The sequence below is a fragment of the Phyllostomus hastatus genome, unplaced genomic scaffold, assembly GCF_019186645.2.
Source record: "Phyllostomus hastatus isolate PE091 unplaced genomic scaffold, TTU_PhHast_1.1 phas_contig_80, whole genome shotgun sequence".
In the NCBI taxonomy this organism is placed as follows: domain Eukaryota; kingdom Metazoa; phylum Chordata; class Mammalia; order Chiroptera; family Phyllostomidae; genus Phyllostomus; species Phyllostomus hastatus.
The window spans coordinates 4,127,643-4,148,016 of record NW_025333960.1 but is presented as its reverse complement, the minus strand read 5'-3'; the positions used below and the strand labels follow the sequence as shown (position 1 = coordinate 4,148,016).

Here is a 20,374-nt window from a genome sequence, read left to right as displayed (position 1 = left end):
GATGCCTGAAAGTGAAATGAGAGGCGTATGTTTAATTTTTAAGAAACTGCCAAACCTCTTTGCAAAGTACCATTTTACAATATTACCAACAGTTTATGAGAGTTCAGTTGCTCTATATCTTTACCAGTAATTGGTATGGTCAGGCTTTACAATTTTAGATTTTCTCATGAGTATCTAGCCATGTCTCTTGGTTTTAACTTGCATTTTCCTAATGACTAATGATGTTCAGCATCTTTTCACATGTCATCCATGTTTCTTTTTTGGTAATACAGCTGATCAATTTTTTGACCATCTTTACTTAGATTGTTTTTTTCTTGGTGTTGAATTTTGAAAGTTTGTTGTATATTTTGAATGAAATTCCTTTATCAGCTATATGATTTGGAAATATATTGTCCCAATCTGTGGCTCATTTTTTTCATGTTTAACAGTGTCTTTTGAAAATTATTATTATTGATCTCATATTAGTTATTAATAATTGGATTATCTCATTTACTCATCACAAAATAATAGTGGAGCTATAATTACTCCCATGTTACAGGTGACGAAACTGAGACTCAGAAGAGTGCGTCACTTGCCCAAGATCACAAATTAGTAAGTGGTGGAGCCAGAACTTGAAACCAGGGCCTTCTCAGTCCATGGATTGGGATCTGAACCCCAGTTCTAGACTAATACTCATGTTTGAGGTGCTAGGATGAAAGTCTCTTCTGGATAAATGTGCTTGACACCAGCACCTCTGCTGCTAGAAGAATGCATGTCTGCCATGCCTCTTTCTGTGGTCCTACTCTTTAATATCTCCTTTCCTTCAGACTGGTGGAAGAAGTGAAAGAGCTATGTGATGGTATGGAATTAGAAAATGAAGACATTTACATGGCAACAACCTTCAAGGACTTCATCCAATTGTTAGTGAGAAAGCTGCGAGGGGATGACAAAGAGAGCGAGTGCATCATTGACTACGTGAGTTCTGGGCTCCTCCACATGGGCATGGCTCTGTAGACACCTCAGGCATTGACAGCTATGGATCCAAAATGACACCTGGAGAAAACCTGGATGAATAGGAAGGCAGGACCCCCAAGAGCCCATCCTTCAGTGTCCCAAGCTCTCTCTGGCGGCTCTGGATAGCCTGAGGACACCAGGGCAGGAAGGCAAACTCAACAGAAGAAATTTCTGTCTAAGACTCAGTATATAGGACAAGTTCTGAGTTCCAAGACATGAAGCAAGGATAATAATAAGAAGCTTGTACAGAGAGCACTTCTCTCCTTCTTTCACCTTTTGTGGGTTTTTTCAGGTTCATCTTCACTGTGCCTCCATCCTCTCCCAGATTATCCTGCCTTGACTCTGGTTCCTCTGAGTGGCCCTAGCCCCTAGTTCTGGTATAACTGTCTCCTCCATTTGTCCCTTTAATTTGGTGATGGCAGTGGCTTCTTGCTGTTGCTGATCTCAGGGTTGACTCATGGCTTCTCAGCTCTTCCATCACCTGTGTAACCAATTCTCTGCATTAAATTATGTTTCTTGAAATGCTAGAACAAAAAGAGAGCAAGAGAAAAGGGAATTTGGATTATTTTCCCAATAAAGAAACCAAATGTTCCTATACATTCCACCTGTGTTATGGAAGAGTGATGAAGTAATTGCAAATCTGTTTCTTAAAGAAACTCTTGGAAATTATTGCCAGGTCATCTCGGCAAGCTACAAACTCCCACAGTAATTAGCTCTGGGGTAGTCCATTTGGTTGGTAGTTTGAAACAAAGGCTGATGAAGAAATCACAGGTTGTCAGGATGGACTTCAGTTTGGCTTTGGGTTTGTGGAGAAATGACTGATGAACAGGCTTCAGGAAGGAGTCAGCATCACAGAGACTCCTGCATTCAGCATGGAGTTGCAGATCTGTAGAGAAGTATGTGGAGGGGGATGGTGTCAAGTGTGGCAGCTTACAAGGACCTGTCCACCTACTTTCTATATGTGAAGGTCAAGCAAACAGCCTGAGGTCACATAGCAGGTAAGTAGCAGGGCTGGGACTTTAGTTGAGGCAGTTTGGCCACAGAGTCTATGCTTCTCATTTCTTCTTACCACTCAGATCCTCAGTCTTCCCCAACAGTAGATCCCTCAGGTGTGTGTGTGTGTGTGCACAAACATGTCAGTAGTTGTCCATCTAAGTGTTTCTTTATTTTTTTTGGGGGGGGGCATCCAGCTTTTATTTCTAGCAATGCAAATTATTAACACTGTAGAAAATATGTCAATATTTTGATATAATGTTAAAAATGTGGCTGGTAGAAACACTTCAACCTGACCATCACTGGCAGAAAGAAATAATCTTGCATTTTATTTTTTCTCCTTGTTGTTCAAGTACTGTTGTCTCCATGTTCCCTCTACCACTCACCCCCAATGTAGCCATCTCTACCTCCCACTCACCATCCTACCCCCCTTTGGCTTCATTCATGTGTCCTTTATACATGTTCCTTGATGAACTTTATGCCTTTACGCCCATTATCCCATCCCAACTCCCCTCTGGTTACTGTCAGTTCATTCTTTATTTCAATGTCTCTGGTTATATTTTGCTTGCTTATTTGTTTTGTTGATTAGGTTCCACTTATAGGTGAGATCATATGGCATTAGTCTTTCACTGCTTGGCTTATTTCACTAAGCATAATGCTGTCCAGATGCATCCATGCTGTCAAGAAGAATAGGAATTCCTTTCTTTCTGCTGTACACAATTCCACTGTGTAAATGTACCGGAGTTGTTTGATCCATTCATTTACTGAAGGGCACTTAGGTTGCCTCCAGCACTTGGCTACTGTAAATTGTGCTGCTATGAACATTGGAGTGCATAGGACCTTTTGAATTGGTGTTTCAGGATTCTTGGGCTACAATGCCAGCAGTGGAATTGCTGGGTCAAAAGGCAGTTCCATTTTTAGTTTTCTGAGGAAATTCCATACCCTTTTCCACAATGGCTGCACCTGTCTGCATTTCCACCAACAGTTCGCTGGGAATCCCTTTTCTTCACAAGCTCTCCGGCATTTGTTTGTTGATTTGTTTATGATGTCCATTATGACCTGTGTGGACTGGCATCTCATTGTGGTTTTAATTTGCATCTCTCTGATAGCTAGTGATGCTGAGTATCCTCTCATGTGTCTCTGGGCCCTCTGTATGTCCTCCTTGGAGAAGTGTCTGCTCAGATCATTTGCCTATTTTTCCATTGTGTTGTTTGCCTTCCTGGAGTGGAGTTGTGTGAGTTCTTTATATATTTTGGAACTCAAACCCTTGTCTGTGATATCATTTGTAAATATATTTCCCCATATTGTTGGTTCCCTTTTCATTTTGCTGATGCTTTCTTTAGCCAAGTAGAAGCTTTTCATTTTGATGAAGTCCCACTTGCTTATTCTTTCCTTGATATCAGTGTAAATATTGTTGTGTGGAATATGTGAGATTTCCCTGCCTATGTTCTCCTCTAGGATTTTCATGGTGTTGTGACTACATATTTAAGTCTTTTATCCATCTTGAGTGTATTTTTTTGTATGGTGTAAGTTGGTGGTTGAGTCCCTTTTTTTTTCATGTAGCTGTCCACATCTCCCAACACCATTTGTTGAAGAGGTTCTTTTTACTCCATTTTTTGCTTCTTCCCCCTTTGTTGAATATTAATTGACCACAGACACTTGGGTTTATTTCTGGCTCTCTATTCTGTTCCTTTGATCGATGTGTCTGTTCTCATGCCAGTACCGGACTGTCTTGATTACCATGGCCTTGTAATATAGTTGATATCAGGTATTGTGATCCTTCCTACTCTTTTCTTCTTTCTCAAGACTGCTGTGGCTATCTGGGGTCATTTATTGTTCCATATAAATTTTGAAATGTTTGTTCTATGTCTGAGAAATATATCATTGGTATTTCCTATGGATTGCATTGAATCTAAAAATTGCTTTGGGTAGTATGGACATTTTGGTGATGTTAATTCTTCCAATGTATAAACATAGTATATGCTTCCATTTATTTGTGTCTTCCTTAATTTCTTTAGTCAGTGTTGTGTAGCTTCCTGAGTGCACATCTCTTACCTCCATGATTAGGTGTACTCCTAGGTACTTTATTTTTTCTTGTTACTACATCAAGTGGGATTTTTTTTTCCCTGACTTCTGTTTCTGATATTTCATTGTTGGTGTACAAAAATGCCTTTGATTTCTGAATATTGACTTTCTGTCCCACTGTTTTGCCAGATTTGCTTATTAGGTCGGGAAGATTCTTTGTGGAGGCTATAGGATTTTCTATGTTCACTATCATGTCATCTGCAAACAGTGACAGTTTTACTTCCTCCTTTCCAATTTGGATGCCTTTTTTTTTCTTGCCTGACCACTGTAGCTCTATCACTTTCAGTACTATGTTGAATTGAAGTGATGAAAGTGAACATCCTTGTCTTGTTCCTGATCTTAGTGGGAAAACTTTTAGTTTTTGCTCATTGAGTATGATGTTGGCTGTAGGTTTTTTGTATATGGTCTTTATTATGTTGAGGTATGCTCCCTCTACTCCCATTTTGCTGAGTGTTTGTATCATAAATGGCTGCTGTACCTTATCAAATGCTTTTTTTCACATCTGTTGATATGATCATGTGATTTTTGACTTTGCTTTTGTTTATGTGATGTATTACATTTATTGATTTGTGAATATTGTACCATCCTTGCATCCCTGTGATGAATCCCACTCGATTACGGTGTATGATCTTTTTCATTTAATGATGGATGTGGATGGCCAATATTTTGTTGAGGAGTTTAGTGTCTGTGTTCATCAGCAATATTGACCTGTGCTTTCTTTCATTGTTGTGTCTTTACATGGCTTTGGGATTTGTAGATGTCCGCTTCATAAAAAGGGTTTTGGAGTCTTTTCTCTTCTTGGATTTTTTGGAGTAGTCTGTGAAGGATGTGGGCTAGCCCTTCCTTAGGTGTTTCCTAAAATTCTCCCGTGAAACCGTCAGGTCCAGAGCTTTTGTGTGCTGGGAGTTTTTTGATTACTGCTTTGACTCAGTCAGCTGTTACTGGTCTATTCAGGCTTTCTGCTTCTTCTTCATTCAGTTTTGGAAGATTCTGTTTTTCTAGAAATTTGTCCATTTTGCCCAGGCTTTCAAATTTCTTAACATAATAGTTGTTCATAGTTATTTCTTACAATCCTTTGTATTTCTGGAGTATCAGTGGTAATCTTTCCTCTTTCACTTCTCATTTTGTTTATTTGGGACTTCTGTCTTTTTTTTTCCTTGATGAATGTGCTTAAAGGCTTGTAGATTTTGTTTATCTTTTCAAGGAACCTGATCTGGGATTTATTGACCCTTAGAATATGTCATTTAATTCTGCTCTGACCTTGGTTATTTCCTTCCTTGTACTCGCTCCAGGCTTTCTGTTGTTGTTGTTGTTCCTCCAGTTCTGGTAGATGTAGGGTTAGATTGTTTATTTGAAATCTTTGTCTTTTTTAGGTAGGCCTGTAGTGCTGTGAACTTCCCTCAATACTGCCTTCACTGTGTCCTATAAGGTTTGGACTTCTGTGAGTTCAATTTCATTTGTTTCCAGAAAGCTTTTGATTTCTCCCTTGGTCTCATTTTAAACCCATTCATTGTTCAGTAGCGTGCTAACCAATTTCCACTAATATGAGTATTTTTCAGTTTTCTCCTTGAGGTTGGTTTCTAGTTTCAGGCCCATGTGGTCCAAGAAATGCTTGATACAATTTCAGTTTTCTTGAATTTGTTGAAGGTTGTTTTGTGTCCTATCATGTGGTCTATCTTTGAAAATATTCCATGTGCATTTGAAAAGAATGTGTATTTTGCTTCTTTGGGATGAAAGGGGATATATATATATATATATATATATATATATATATATATATATACCCTTTTTCCTGTCCATATATATATATATATATATATATATATATATAGTCAGTTAAATCCATTTTGATCTAAGCATTGTTCAATGCTGCAATATCCTTGTTGATATTTTGTTTGGAAGATCTATCCATTTTTGACAGTGCGGTGTTAAAATCCCCTGGTATAAGTGTGTTGCTGTCTATAGCTTTCTTGAAGTCCTCCAAGATTTTCCTTATATATTTCAGTGCTCCTATATTGGGTACATATATGTTTATAATGTTTATGTGTTCTTGATGGATTCTTTACTTGAGGATTATGAAGTGTCTTTCTGGGTCTCTTTTTTATGGCTTTTATTTTGAAGTCTATTTTTTTCTGATATGAACATTGCTATCCTGGCTTTGTTTTCCTGTCCATTTGCTTGGAATGTTGTTCTCCAACCTTTCGCTTTCAGCCTGTGCAGGTCTTTTGTTCTGACATGGGTGTTTTGTAGGCAACATATGTACTGGTCATGTTTTCTTATCCATTCAGCTACCTTATGCCTTTTGACTGGACCATTTAATCCATTTACATTTAAGGCTATTATTGATAGGTACTTATTCATAAAAAATATGCAATGCTTCACAAATTTGCCTATCATCCTTGTGCAGGGGCCATGATAATCTTCTCTGTATCATTCCAGTTTCACTATATGTGCTGCTGAAGCGAGCACCACCTAAGCGTTTCTTACGTCTCCATGAGGGTTTGTGCCACTCACTGATGCCCATTTGTGAGGAATCCACACTACAGCTAAAACCTGTGAAATGTTCCTTCCCAGGTGGAAAAGGCAGTGAACAAGCTGGTCCTCCAAATGCCCCACCAACTTTTCATTGGGGGCAAGTTTGTGGATGCTGAGGGTGCCAAGACCTATGACACTATCAACCCGACAGATGGAAGTGTGAGTGCATGCCCAGCACCCCCTTCTTGCCTCCCTGCTACTGCTACCCCATCCATGGTGTGTTCTCCCATCTACTCCCCTATATGACCTCTGGGGGTCCTGTCCCAGGGGACTTATGCTTGGACACAAAAGGATTGCAGTCATTCTCCAGACCTCCTTACAGGAATGGCACAGTGGAGAGGTTGGCGGGGGTTGGGGACCAGAGGACTCTAAAGGGTCTTGAGCTGGCTCCATAGGCCTGGAATAGAGTTAAAACCTCCCAAAGAAGACAAGAAGACCATACCCTCCTCCACATTTCAACAATTATCCCAGTGTGGGCCCCACCTTCCCAAATATTTGTACCCCAATATCAGGAAATTCTTCCTTGAATCCTGTGTTTGTCAAGATTCTTGATTATGACCCTCTTATGTCGTGACCCATGCACACATGTATTCTCACACATGTACATACCTGGAACAACAGAATATATTCTCACAGGTATATTCTGATCATTTTCTATTCTGTCCCATTCTACAGCATCACTTCAGTTCACGCAGAAAAGTGATAGCACACTCAAAATGGCTCATCTGACGGGAGTGTAAAGAAAGTTTTTCCCAAAGAGATGAACAAATTGTGGGGACATAGACAAGGGGTACAGTGCCCTTGGACAGGAACATCGAGCACTGCTGCCACCTCAAAACATACTTTGGGGGTCTTGGGCTGGAGCCTATAGGGGCAGGGCTGCCTAGCAGGTGCTATCTATACTGATCAGCAAGGAAGCACTGACCTCACCCCTCCTTCCCTTCTCTCCCAGCTGTGCCAAGTCTTGTGCTGTAGAGAATATTAGCACCTTGAGGGTGTGCTGTGCAGAGAGGCAACCTGTCCAATCTCCTCCAATGTCTAGCCTATTCCACTTAAGAAAGAAAACTTCTGCTAAAACTTCTGCTGAAATGGGTCCATGCTTTTGGTTTGAAAACACTCAGACTCAGTCTGCAGCCCAAGTCTGCTGCCCTATTGGACTCAGTGGGAAAGTGAAGAGAAGGTCCCTGGTATGTAGAAATACAAACAGACCTTTCTTAGGACCCATCTTCCTCTCGTTGTTGCTCCCTTCCAGTGCCCTTCCCCTGGCAGGCTTTCTTCTCTGGGCACACCAGGTGGCCGGGAGAGCAGGGAGGTGCTGTGTCTGTGTCCATGTCCACTGAGCCTAGGGAGGGCTTCAGAGCTCTGCTCCACCACAGGTTATCTGCCAGGTGTCCCTGGCGCAGGCCAGCGATGTTGACAAGGCAGTGGCTGCTGCAAAAGATGCCTTTGAGAACGGATTGTGGAGGAAGATCAGCGCGCGGGACCGGGGCCAGCTCCTGTACAGGTGAGAGCCACACATCCACTTGTCAGCCACCACCACCTTCAGCTCAGGGTGAGGGTGGATGTTATGGTCCTGTCAAGAGGAGCTGGGGTCCTGGACAGGTCACTGAGGCCTGAAGCTCATAAAAGGCTACTCAGAGGAAGTGACTTGGGAGGCAAGAGGGATTTCACAGGTGGCCTTAGGGGAAAGGTATCCTGAGTAGAGGAGACAATGTGAGCAAAGATAATGAGGTACAAAGGTGAGGCAGTGCTTCAGATGGGAGCTACAAAATGGCAAAGCTAACAGCTGGTTTTGGGCAGACTCAAACAGCTGGCAAGGGCAGATGTGGGGCTCCTTCTCACATTTTCCTTTTTTTCCTCTCCCTAAAGTCAGGTGTAAAGGGCTCTCTCTCTCCTTAATTCCAATCAGAAGTCTTAGGGAAGGACTTGGGACTTCTCTGGCTTGTGACCACAAGGTGGAAGTGAGGCCCAGAAGAGAGGAGCTGTTCCTCTAGAATTAGGTGGTTCCGGTGGGGGGGTGAAGCAATCACTCCAAGATAGTGGAGTGATGTTTCCAGCAGAAGGGAGGGTGCTGGACAGATGAACTGAGCAGTATCTAAGAACCTGGTGATACAGTTTCAGGAACCTGGCTTTGATGCTCTGGGTTCTGGGAAGCTGTCTGGAATGTGGCCTGATGATAGTGTAGCCCGAGCATGCTTGTCATCTGGTGGGAGAGACCCCACCTTGGCCACACAGTCAGAATACCTTTTGTTTCTATTCCAGAGGTAAAACATGCCCCAGCAGTCCTCCAAGCAGGAAGCCAAAGAGAGAGGCCTATATGGCTTGCAAAATGGAATAGAGATGGTGGGGTTTAGGACAGGTGAAGGATATGGAGGTTCTCGCCCAGCCTGCCTTAACTTTAGTTTCTAGGATTCTTGGAGAACCTATCCATTTTAGGAGGCCATGGGCTAGTGACCTAGAGCCTCTGAAGGTCAGTCAGAGCTGTGAAATGTGCATACATAGGCTGCTGGCCGTGACCTGCAGGCCCTGGAATAGGGACCTTTGTGGTGGGTGGCGTTGGCCCAGAAGAAAGTGTCCTTCCCTTGAGATACTCTCCTGCCATCTGGTGGTACATGTAATAACCCCACCAACAACAAAGACAGTGAGGAGGTGTTTGCATGCACAGCTTTAAGTGGAGACTCCAACTGGGTAGACAGACATCTCAATGCCTGAAATCTAGTGACCTGCTCCCTGCTCTGTCAGCCTCCCCATCCCCAGGGAAGAGGCATGCCCATTGCTGCCCTGGAAGGGGGCAGGAGAGAATTCCCCAGAGAAGTGGCTGCAGAACACCCTTGGTTCAGTGAGGGAAGTAGGACCACCACGGGTATGATGGAATATGAAAGGCATTATAGGAATAAGACATGATGCTAGAAATTTTAGAAGCTGGAAAGATAGATCCAGGAAGGAGAGTTAGAGAAAGCTACCAGCCAGCCCTCCAGCACTCCAGGGAGACAACATAGAACCTCCCTGGCAACCTAGGGGCTGTCTTTGGCTCATTTGTAATGTAGATTTGTATCTTTGGCTCACCTATCCTTGTAGCTGATAGAACCCTAGTCCTTGAAATACACAACATGGTGTTTTCAATAATTGGTCTATAATTTTTCTCAAGTGATTTACCCATAGAGTGACCTGGGCACTGTTTCTGAGGTGACAGTGTGGCTCTGCGGCTAATTCGTTGTGCTTATTCAGTCCACAGTTTCACTCACCAATCTTGCATGGTATGCAGCCCATGTGCCTAGTGAGAGGCAGGAGGCCAGATGCTGTCCCTGCCCTCATGGGTGAGGCAATAGTACTGAAATACTCATCTAAGTGAATGTCAGTGGAAGTTGGGAAGTTTGAAAAGAAGCAAGGGTGCTATCAGGACACTTCAGGGAGACAGGATTGATTGCTTTGGGGTGGGTAGGGTTAGGGTCAGCTTCCTAGAGGGTCTGAACGAGGTACAGAAAGTTGAGGGGGGGAAACTGGAGTACAGGAAGAGCAGTGTGGGCCCATGTCATGCCACATGGCTCCCAAATTCACAGGCAAGTGGGTGCCACAGCCCTAGGAGGAATTAGGCAGGTCCTTGGGGCTAGTCGCTCAGGCACAGGGTAGGGGCTGCATCCTGGGTGCTACGGGCAGCCATTGGGAGAACTGGAGGTGTAGGCAGGAAGACTGAAAAAGACCTGGGGGTATTAGGGCCTTGCCAGTGGCTGTATGCAGAAAGGAACAGAATGGGAAGAGGTCAGTAGGCTTTGATCCCATACTTGTCTTTGGGCTCAACCTTCTCCATGTGCAAGATTGAGGGCTGCTCTAGATCGGTGGTCCCTACCTTTGCCAGTTCACCCTGCCTGCTGGGCGCATATGACCCTTACATCAGGAAAGGGGGCACCATTCTAATTCCTAGGTTGACCACAGCAGCATGCCCACCAGAATCATAGGAGAACAACCAGACATCAGAGTGCTCAGACTCCAGGAGGGTTGTGTAGACATGCCTTCCTTCACATCCCTCCTGTCATCCCACTTTCTGTCCCTGGAGACACCAGCCTTGGGAGCAGTTTCCATTAGATTAGCTGGTGCTGGAAGCTGGATAGGCCTTCCCCTGGTAGAGGCCATCTGGAGACAGAGAGGTTAGCCTCCTGGGATGATGACTTCCTTGTTGGAGGCAGGCAGACTCCTCTGCAGGGTCATGTGTGGGGGTTATGATAACATAGTCAATTCACCATGATTTGACAAAGGAAGAAAGGGGGGAGAGGGGGTGGAGAGCAGAGCAGAGGGCATCATTCTCACTCACCCAGTGAAGTAAATGTTACTGTTCCATCTCATAGATGAGGAAACTGAGGTCAGCGCACCTGACTGTGCAGGGCAGGGCTCTTGACTCCTTGAAGAAGGGCCCTGAAAAAGCAGGCCAGGCCTGAACCCATCTTCCTTCCTTCCTCCATGCCTTGGCCAGGTTGGCAGATCTCATGGAAGAGCATCAGGAAGAGCTGGCCACCATTGAGGCTCTGGATGCAGGTGCTGTCTACACACTGGCCCTGAAGACCCATGTGGGCATGTCCATCCAGACCTTCCGCTACTTTGCTGGCTGGTGTGACAAGATCCAGGTGGGCACTAGGCTCCCACCCGCTGCATGAGAGCTCACACAGGCAGGCCAGGCCCAGCAGGCAGTTCCGAGGGCTCTACATTACTCTGAACGCTGTGGGCCTGAACATGGCCCACATCTACATTGCTCTGAACATGGCTGTGGGCCTCCTGTGTCTCTGTCAAGTCTGGGCTTCATGCTTCCTCTTTTCTCCCCCAGGACTGAGGGATGTGGGCAGTGAGGGAGGTGGCCTACCACAACTCAGTGTTTAAGGCAACACCATTAGTAGTTCCCAGTCCTACAGGTGGAAAGTCCAGGTGGACTCCACTGGGCTCTACGACAGGGTCTCACAAGCTCAATGTCAAGGTGTGGGGGCTGGGCCTTATCCTGAAGCTCAGGAAAAACCTGCTTGCAGGCCCATTCAGGTGTTGGTGAGTCTGGTTACTGCAGTGGCAGAACTGAGGGCCTGGGTCCTTGCTGACTGCTGACCAGGGCTGCTCTCAGCTCCTGCAAAACTCTCTCTGGTCCTTACCCAAGCCCTTCATTCCCCCAGTCCCTCTGACTCTCATCTGCCGCTAATTGGAGAAAACTGTCTGCTTTTACGGGGGCTCCGATTGTTATGCTAGGCCCACCTGCATATCTCCCCATCCTAATCATCACAGAAGGGGTAGTTAGTGGTCTCCTAGGTCACAGGTATCAGGGCATCACCTTCTAGGCTATTATCAGAAGTTTGCCTGCTGTAGGCAGTGATGGATCATCTCTTCCCCAGGGAGACAGACCCATGACTGCAGAGCTCACCGTGCCTCTGTCAGGTCTGGGCTCTGCGCCTCCTGTCTGTTTCAGTGGGACTGGGTTCAGTCAGTGACGAAGGTGGGCTGCCTGCCTTACCCATATCTGAACTCAGAGGTCCCCATCATATATAATAAGTTGGGAGGTTTGGGTCCCCTACTCATTTGGGTAGTGGGGGCATCAGGACACAGAGAAGACCCTGCTCTTTTCTGGGCCCCAAGGTCGGTCTGGATGCCCAGAGGGAAGGTGTGAGAGACTGGAGCCCCCTCCCACTGACACCCTCCATGCTTCTTCCAGGGTTCCACCATCCCCATCAACCAGGCCAGACCCAACCGAAACCTGACCTTGACCAGGAAGGAGCCAATTGGGTGAGTCACAGCACAGAGGGGAGAGTGGCCACACCCCAGCTGCTCTTCATGCAACATGCTGTGTGGGACACTGATACCATCTTCTGTTTGTGTATTTATTGAACGTCCACTTATTTGCCAACTACTATGTGCCAGACATTTCAGGAGCTGGAGGTACAACAATGCTCAAAACTGATGAAAATGCCCATTCTCAGGATAAAAACAACTTCTACTTCCACAGTACCTGTTCTGTGCCAGGCACTATTTTAACCACTTTACAAATATAAATCCTATGTAATCCACAAAATAACACTATATCAGTCAGCATTACAGTGGGAAATGCCCACCAAACTTACCTGCTCCCTGACTGCTGTGGCTCAGTGGGTTGGGCCATCCTGCAAACTGAAAGGTCACCAGGTCACTGGTTCAATTCCTGGTCAGGGAACATGCCCAGGTTGTGGGCCATGTCCCTGGTTGGGGATGTGTACAAGAGGCAACCTATCAATGTTTCTCACGCTCTCTTTCTCCCTCCCTTCTCCTCTCTCTAAAAAAATAAATACATAAAATCTTAAAAAAACTTTATCTGAAAAGAGTATAATAATCAATGTGCTTAAAAATGAAGGACTCTTACACAACCCCAAGGAATAGAGAAACTGATGGAGAAGAGGCAAGAGCAGAGACAGGTGCTCAGTGGGAAAAAGAGAGAGAGACAGAGAGAGAGAGAGAGAGAGAGAGAGAGAGAGAGAGAGAGAGAGAAAGAGAAAGTGTCCAGTCAGCATAGGCAAAACTAGGGACAGGGGAAGTGATTGAAACTCAGCACCAAGAGGCCTTGTTTCACCATTAGATGGCCCAATGGCCCAGGGAGAGTGGGCTGTGGATGTAGGGAAACCCCTCCTTTAGGCCACAGGGAGAGGTGAGGCTGGAGGGAGCATAGACTCCAGGGGAGGGGTTCCCCAGACCAGGCCAAACAACTTAAGCTATGGGGAGAAGAATGCCTACCTGGTGCCGAGAAAGACAAAAGACCAGCCCTTTCTGATGTTCAGAGAATATTAGAAAATTTGTGAGCCCATCTCACCGCTTCTCTTAGTGTCCTGCAGTGGCTCCCAGTGCACCTAAAATGGAATCAGACCGCTGACTTTGGCCTGGTGCCCTTGAGTCTATCCCCTCACTGCACTCAGCCACGTCGGCCTCCTCATGGACCCTGGACCCTCTGCACTCATGCTGCACTCTGGGGATTTGCACCAACCCCTTCCCCAGCCTCTAGTCCTTGGTCATTTAGATGTCACTTGTGTGGCAGCCTTTTTCCCCCAGACCAGTGCCCCAAGGTAGCCTACTCTGTAGTCTGCAATCTTATTTTGTTTTCTGGATGACATACATCATGCGAACTGAGGCTGCTGCACCCCCAGGGCACACATAGGGCATTCCCAAAATGTCTGCCAACAGAGGAGGGAATGGTTCCAACCAGTGGGCACCAACTGGCTGCCCTGGCCAGTGCCCCATTGACCTCGGGAGTGAGGCCACAGCCACCTCACCCCACCCTCAACTACCTTGAGCACTGGCTCAAGACAGAACCCTGGGACAGGCAGGAGTCACCCCATTGCAGTGCCCAACAAAGCGGAGCACAGCAGGGCCGTGGCTGGGAGGTGGAGGCCTCAACACTGGGGGAGCCAAAGCCATGGGGTCCCACTAAGAAAGGTCACCAGGAATAGATGAGGCACAGAGGCTAGTGAAAAAGCCTTCTAATGGCAGCTTAGCCAAGGATGTATTCATCTTGTCCTTGTGTCCTACACCCCCCTTGGCCTTGACCCCATGCAAGGGCCTGCTCTGTGGACCTCCAGTCCCAGGGGCCACAACCTTTCCCCTATATTGACACATGCAGAGGTTTACTGGAGCCACCATAACAAAGAACTGGGAGGCTCCTCAAACAACACATACTTGTTTTCTTAGCATTTTGGGGGTGGAAGTCCCAGATCAAGGTGTCTTTGCCAGGGTTGGGTCTTTCTAAGGCCATGAGGGAGAAACTGCTCCAGCCCACTCCCCTAGCTTCTGGGGATTCTCTGGCAATGTTTGGTGTTGTCCAACTCTGTCTGCATGTTCACATGCAGTTCTCCCTCTGTGTGTCTGTCCTTTCACACAGCATGCTCTTCACAAGGACAACAGTCCTACTGAGTTAGGCATCCACCCTACTTCAGGAAGGCCTGATCTTAACTCATTACACTTGCCCTGGCCTTATTTCCAAATGAGGTCACATTCTGAGGTTCTGGAATTAGGGACTTCATTCAGCATATGGATTTTGGAGGGCACAATTCAGCCCATGACAGTGGGACTTATTTCTCTGACATCTTTTGTGTTTTGAAAACCCCACAACCCAGCCCTCTCTCTCACTGGTGACCTCACCACTTTCCTGGGAATACTCACTCTGGTCCCTCTCCCTGTCTTGTCTCTTTGAGTTTGCTGGGTGTATATGGTGTGGGAAAGTGGCTCTTGTAACCCCTCAGTGTGCCCCCATCACTCACAGGACGGCGTGGGGGCCCCAAGCCAACCTCTGTGCCTGCTCAGTGTCCCCCTTGCTCTTACTGTGCTGGCCCCTACACCCTGTGGTTTCTCACCACCCACTCCTACTGCCTGGGCTCAGCTCAGCAGTCATCCTTTTGCAAGTGTTCTCTGATGGTGATAGGGGTCATGAAGATGATGACGGTGATTTTGAAAACAGTCTCGTAGTCAGTGTGGGGCTCTTGCGTGCACTAGCTCCTGCAGAGGAAAGGGAAAGTCAGGGGCACATGTGTGCTGGGACCACACGTGTCATCTTCAGGTTCCCCAGGACTGTGGGGTGGCGTCCCCTCCATGGAGACACTGCCCAGCCAGAGGCTTTCTCCACTACTGAGAGGTGGTGCAGCACTGGGTGCCATGTCTTAATTCCAGGCAGGCAAACTTGATCAGTTCTTCCAGGATGACTGTTTTTCTTCTTCACAAGACTGAGTCCTGACCTCACACGTGGGAAAACTCTCTCTCACATCTCTGGCCTACTTGTGTGACCCTGGGCCCTACCACATCCCCCCCCAGCCTGCCATGTCACCTGGAGCCCTCTCCCAGTCCCTGCTAGCTGCCAGGTTCTTACCCATGCTTGTCTGCTATCACCAACCCTATTGCCTGGTGCCACACCCTACCAAACTGCACCCCTAGACTGGTCTCATAGCTCCCATCAGAAACTGCCCAGTGTCCCGTGCCATCATGACCTGGGAAGAAGGGCTCCTGTCAGACTGGATACACTTGCTCCATCTAGGCCTCGAAAGGCAGGCAGGAGCTGCCTTCAGCAGGACCTTTGGTGCCATATCAAGAAGTTTGGCTCTGGAGAAGATAGCAGGCCTGGGAGAGAGGAGGCAGCTGGTAGATCCACTGTGGGTACCCCAGCTGAGTGGAGAGATGAAGGCCTTCTTCTTTTTGTATGGCAGGGTCTGTGGCATTATTATCCCCTGGAACTATCCCCTGATGATGCTCTCCTGGAAGACGGCTGCCTGCCTGGCTGCTGGGAACACAGTGGTGATCAAGCCTACCCAGGTGGGTATAGACAGGGCCCATGGGCTGTAGAGGTTATGGGGAAGCACCATGTAAGGGAGGAGCCAGATGGCCCATGAGCCCCTTTACCGACACTGGTCCTGGTTTCTTCTCAAGGGAGAAAGGGTACTGCTGATGAGAGCCAGCCTGCCGTGAGCCCCGCTCACAGTGGCAGAGGCAGTGTGCAGCAGGGCCAGTGCCAGCCATAAGCAGGTTCTATGTGCTTTCCACCATGGGGTGGCTGCATCAGGGTAACTGTGCTGTTTGCAGCTGCCTGGTGAGCAGAGTCAGGGATTTCTCCACAGCCCCAGAATTTGGGATTCTGGAGAGCCAGAAGCCTTGCTTGCTGCCCCTTGCCATGGCCCCATGCTCTGAGACACCCTACAGTGGTCTATTAGTAAAGCTGGTGCCATTGTCTCCCATTTGGCCTCAGAGACTAAAGTTCTGGAGGGAGATGGGGTGAGCAGTGGGATTTGGGCATTTGCCACCGCAGCCCCTTACAGAGGAGACATAGAGGTGGGACATCAGGGGCTAATCATACGGGCCAGGAGGGCATGGACAAGGTCCTCCAGGGGTGAAAACACCCTCTCCTCCATGAACCTCTGCTTCTTCATCTGTGCATTGACAACAACAGCTCCTTCCCTGCCTGCCTCCAGAGGGGAGTTAGGAACTGATGTGAGATCCTCTGGCATGTGACTCTCAACAGTGCACCCAGGAGGTCTCCCACTGCCCCAGCTTCTTTGGGGCAATTCCCCCCCCAACAAATAATAATGATAGCCAGCATATATAGTATTATAGTGCCTGGAGTTAGGCACTCCTTGAGCATTTTAACATATATAACACATAAATAGTAATTTATATACATTTGCTTATTTAAGCATCATAACAACCCCTGAGACGACCTTTAACCTTCCCCTTTTCATGTGGGCGGCTGTTGTCCCTAGAAGACCCCCACTAGCCCACTGTCCTTGGAAACACAAAGACCCTACTCCCAGGGCCAACACCCCACAGATTTGGCCCCTCAGCCTGAGGCCTGGTGGTATGTGGAGCACAAAACCTTACCTTGACTAGGACAGTTAGCTCAACCAGAAATTGATTCCCTTCTTCTGTAGAGGAGGGTCAACTGCTGGCTAGTCAAGGGCAGGGCACTATCTCCAGCAGTGGAGTGGTCATCAGAATCTCAGCTGGACCCTGAAACACCAAGCCCTCCCTGGGCTGAAGTGCTGCCAGGGCCCAGCAGCAGGTGAGCTGCTAAGGCAGCATCACAGTGAGAGAAGGAGGCTAGTTTTTCTGAGGGGGCAGGGAGAGGGTATGCCCTGCAGCCTTCTGAGAGTGATGCCCTGCTGCACAGTCCTCAGACTCTGCACTCCCTGAGGGATCAGTGTAAACAGTGACACAAGCAGGCAGGGGCCCAGGCCTGGCAGAGGGGCTGGAACCCTATCAGGAGAAGGTGCTAGAAAGGCACCTAAGGTTAGCAGGCCCTGTTCCCTGGCAAGCTGGCTGGGTTGCTGATACCCACTACGGTGAGGCATGAACATGTCTTCCCCCATGGGTCTTCCTGCCACAGTTGTCCCTCCCTGATTGCTTCCTAGGCTCCTGAGAGAGAATGACAGAGCTCCACTTCCCAATCCCTCCTGACCCAGTCTTCTCTCCTGCCTCCTTAGGTGACCCCACTCACAGCCTTGAAGTTTGCAGAGCTGACCTTGAAGGCTGGCATTCCTAAGGGTGTGATCAACATCCTCCCAGGATCTGGTAAGGGCTATAAATGGGGGGAGCCAGGGCTCCAGGAGTTGGAGATGCAGTTAGTCAGAACAAGGACCACTACATGATGTGCCCTGGCAGGCAGAGCAACCCAGTGCAGAGCCAGTGGGATGGGGAGAGGTGACCCTGTAGCCTCATTGAAAAGGAAATCTGAGGGTGAATAGGAATTCACCACATCTGGGGGCAGGGCATAGGCAGGGCTTGGGGTGAAGTGAGAAGGTCATGGGGGTGAGGGGCAAGTCAGGTTCCAAGCATTCCAAATAGATGGGGCAAATAGGCAGGGCGGCAAATGCCTGGGTTCTGCACACCAGCACCGCCCCCCGCCCAGCCAGTCTCTCCATGCCTGGGACCCTCCTGGGGCCCTCCTACATCCCCAAGGAAGGCCTTTTGGAGTCTGTGATGCCTGGGCATCACTGCCCCCACAGCCAGGCCAGGCAATCCTCAGATCTCTGCTGGAGACGTGGGAGAGCTGGATGCCTGGGTGCCCGCACCCTTGGCGTCTACCTTGATGGATCAAAAGCCACATGTAGGTGGTATGAGTTTGTTTTGGCTGTTGTAACAAGGTACCACAGACTGGGGGGCTTAAACAACAGACTTTATTTCTGACAGTTCTGGAGGCCATAAGTCCAAGATCTAAGTATGAGTAGGGTTGGTTCCTTCCGAGGCTTCTCTCTTGGTTTTCAGATGGCCATCTTCTCCCTGTGTCTTCACAGGACCTTTCCTCTGTGTCTGTCCAAGTTGCTCTTCTTATAAGGACACCAGTCAGATTGGACTAGGGATAATAACCCTTGGTTAATTACCTCATTTGACCTTAATTACCTTTTTAAAAACCCTGTCTCTAAATACAGTCACATGTGACTGGGGCTCAGGGCTTCGACCCATGTGTCTGATGGTGGGGCAAAGGTATAATGGCCACCATAGCGAGAAGGTATCTTCACACTGAAAGATGAAGCGGGCCACTCCATAGACTAACAGAATTTACCGTAGGGTAATTCACTTCATGGGAAGATAGGATCAGAGCAGAAGAGATGACCCAGCAACTCTGTACAGATTATTCTCCTCTAACAGACCCCTGTTACTGTAATTGTTTAATAGTATGACTCAGGCACTAAAGACTGACAGGACAAAGGGACAAGACCACCTCCAGTGGTTTTGTGATAGATGATTGTTTATAATTGGTACTATTATTACCACTTTGATATTTATCTCGGTTGTCATGCCATTATGGCTGCTACTAACAAAAATATTTATGGCTACATTCTAAGGAAAACAGATCACCATCATCTAGAAAGCTCTGACAGGCTTCCTAAGGAGAGTGAGGTTGGTCAAGGTCACAACATGAAACTCAAAAATGAAATGAAATCCAGGACACAGATATGGAGTTGGTTTTGTTCACATCTACATCTATAAATATGGATTTCGGGGGAATACAATTATGCCCTTAACAGGGAGCAAGACCCAATGAGCCCCAGGAACTGATGGCATTAAGCACACGGGGCACAGCCCAGAACTCTAGCCTCGGGTGGACATATGAAGGGTAACGGGGTTCATCTCTCCCTACTCCGGCCCCTCAGATGCCTCCCTGACTCTCTCACCGCCCCCACCCTTTGCCTACTCCCATCCACAGGCCCACTGGTTGGCCAGAGACTCTCAGACCATCCTGATGTGCGGAAGATTGGGTTCACAGGCTCCACAGAGGTGGGAAAGCATATCATGAAAAGGTAGGTGGTTGGGGTGTGGTGGTGAAGCTACCACTGCCACTCTGGACCTGGAGAGTTCTGTGTGTGAGCTGGATCCTGCTCCTCAAGCGTCCGTGTGCACAGCGGTTCCCGGAGGCCAGGTTAAGGCAGGTTCTGATCCCAAGTGCATGACAAAGCTTGGTCTGGCCAGTGGTGGCTGCTCTGTGGAGCTCACTTGGGTCAGTGAGGTGCAAGACCTGCATGTGGCTGCTGAGCACCTGGAATATACAGCTGCTCTGAACTGAAATGTGCTGGGGACTGTAAAAGACACCAGGTTTTCAAAACTTAGCACACAAAGTAAAGTACCTGATTAATAATTTAACATCAATTACAAGTTGAAATGATTTTTTATTATTTGGATTAAATAAGTGTACTGTAATTAATTTCACCAGTTTCACTTTAGTCTTTCTTTTAATGTGACTACTAAAAAAAAGTTTGCCACTACATAAGTGGCTAGTATTTGAGGTTTCTGTTCTTTTGTAGTAGATGGCAGTGATCTAGGACATCATCAAATCTCTTATTCCTTGGACGTTGGCCTTAAACTGGCAGGGTTGTATTTTGGGCCCTGTCACTGATTCACAATACGACTTGGCCAACCCCTGTCCCTTCCAGGCCTTGGTTTCCCTACTGGTTCAGTGAAGGTGTTTTATAGGCTCAGTGATTTTGGACTATGCAGCAGATGGGCTTGGAGTGGTACCCATGGCCAGATCCCAGGGCAGCAGCTTGTAACCCTGGCTGCCCCAAGACAATCACTGGATAACTAAACCCCACGTCACTGAAACTGAATTCCTGGAGTGGGTTTTGAGTATCTGCACTTTGACGGGTATACATAGATAGTAGTTGAGGGTTCTTCTGAGCCCACTGACTTTTAGGATCTCTAAGGACACATGACCACCCATTTCTGTCTCTGCACCAAGAGTCACCTATGTGGGGAGTCCAGCTGCATCATGACAATCTACGGGGAGAAAAGCTTCTCTTTT

The 20,374-nt window shown here is 47.4% G+C and overlaps 1 protein-coding gene and 1 non-coding gene across 2 annotated transcripts; one reads left to right on the top strand and one right to left on the bottom strand.

The window, feature by feature from the left end:
• Positions 1-783: 783 nt before the first annotated feature.
• On the top strand, positions 784-19,416 carry LOC123826203 (cytosolic 10-formyltetrahydrofolate dehydrogenase-like). Its single transcript, XM_045850172.1, has 8 exons — positions 784-954; positions 6,646-6,765; positions 7,983-8,110; positions 11,075-11,225; positions 12,290-12,360; positions 15,792-15,897; positions 17,559-17,646; positions 19,283-19,416. Exons 1-8 carry the CDS (start codon positions 841-843, stop codon positions 19,378-19,380), a joined length of 876 nt encoding a protein of 291 aa, XP_045706128.1. The 5' UTR covers positions 784-840; the 3' UTR covers positions 19,381-19,416.
• Positions 6,434-6,540, bottom strand: LOC123826507. The gene has a single exon (XR_006787072.1). It is a non-coding gene; the product is annotated as a U6 spliceosomal RNA (small nuclear RNA).
• Positions 19,417-20,374: the final 958 nt, after the last annotated feature.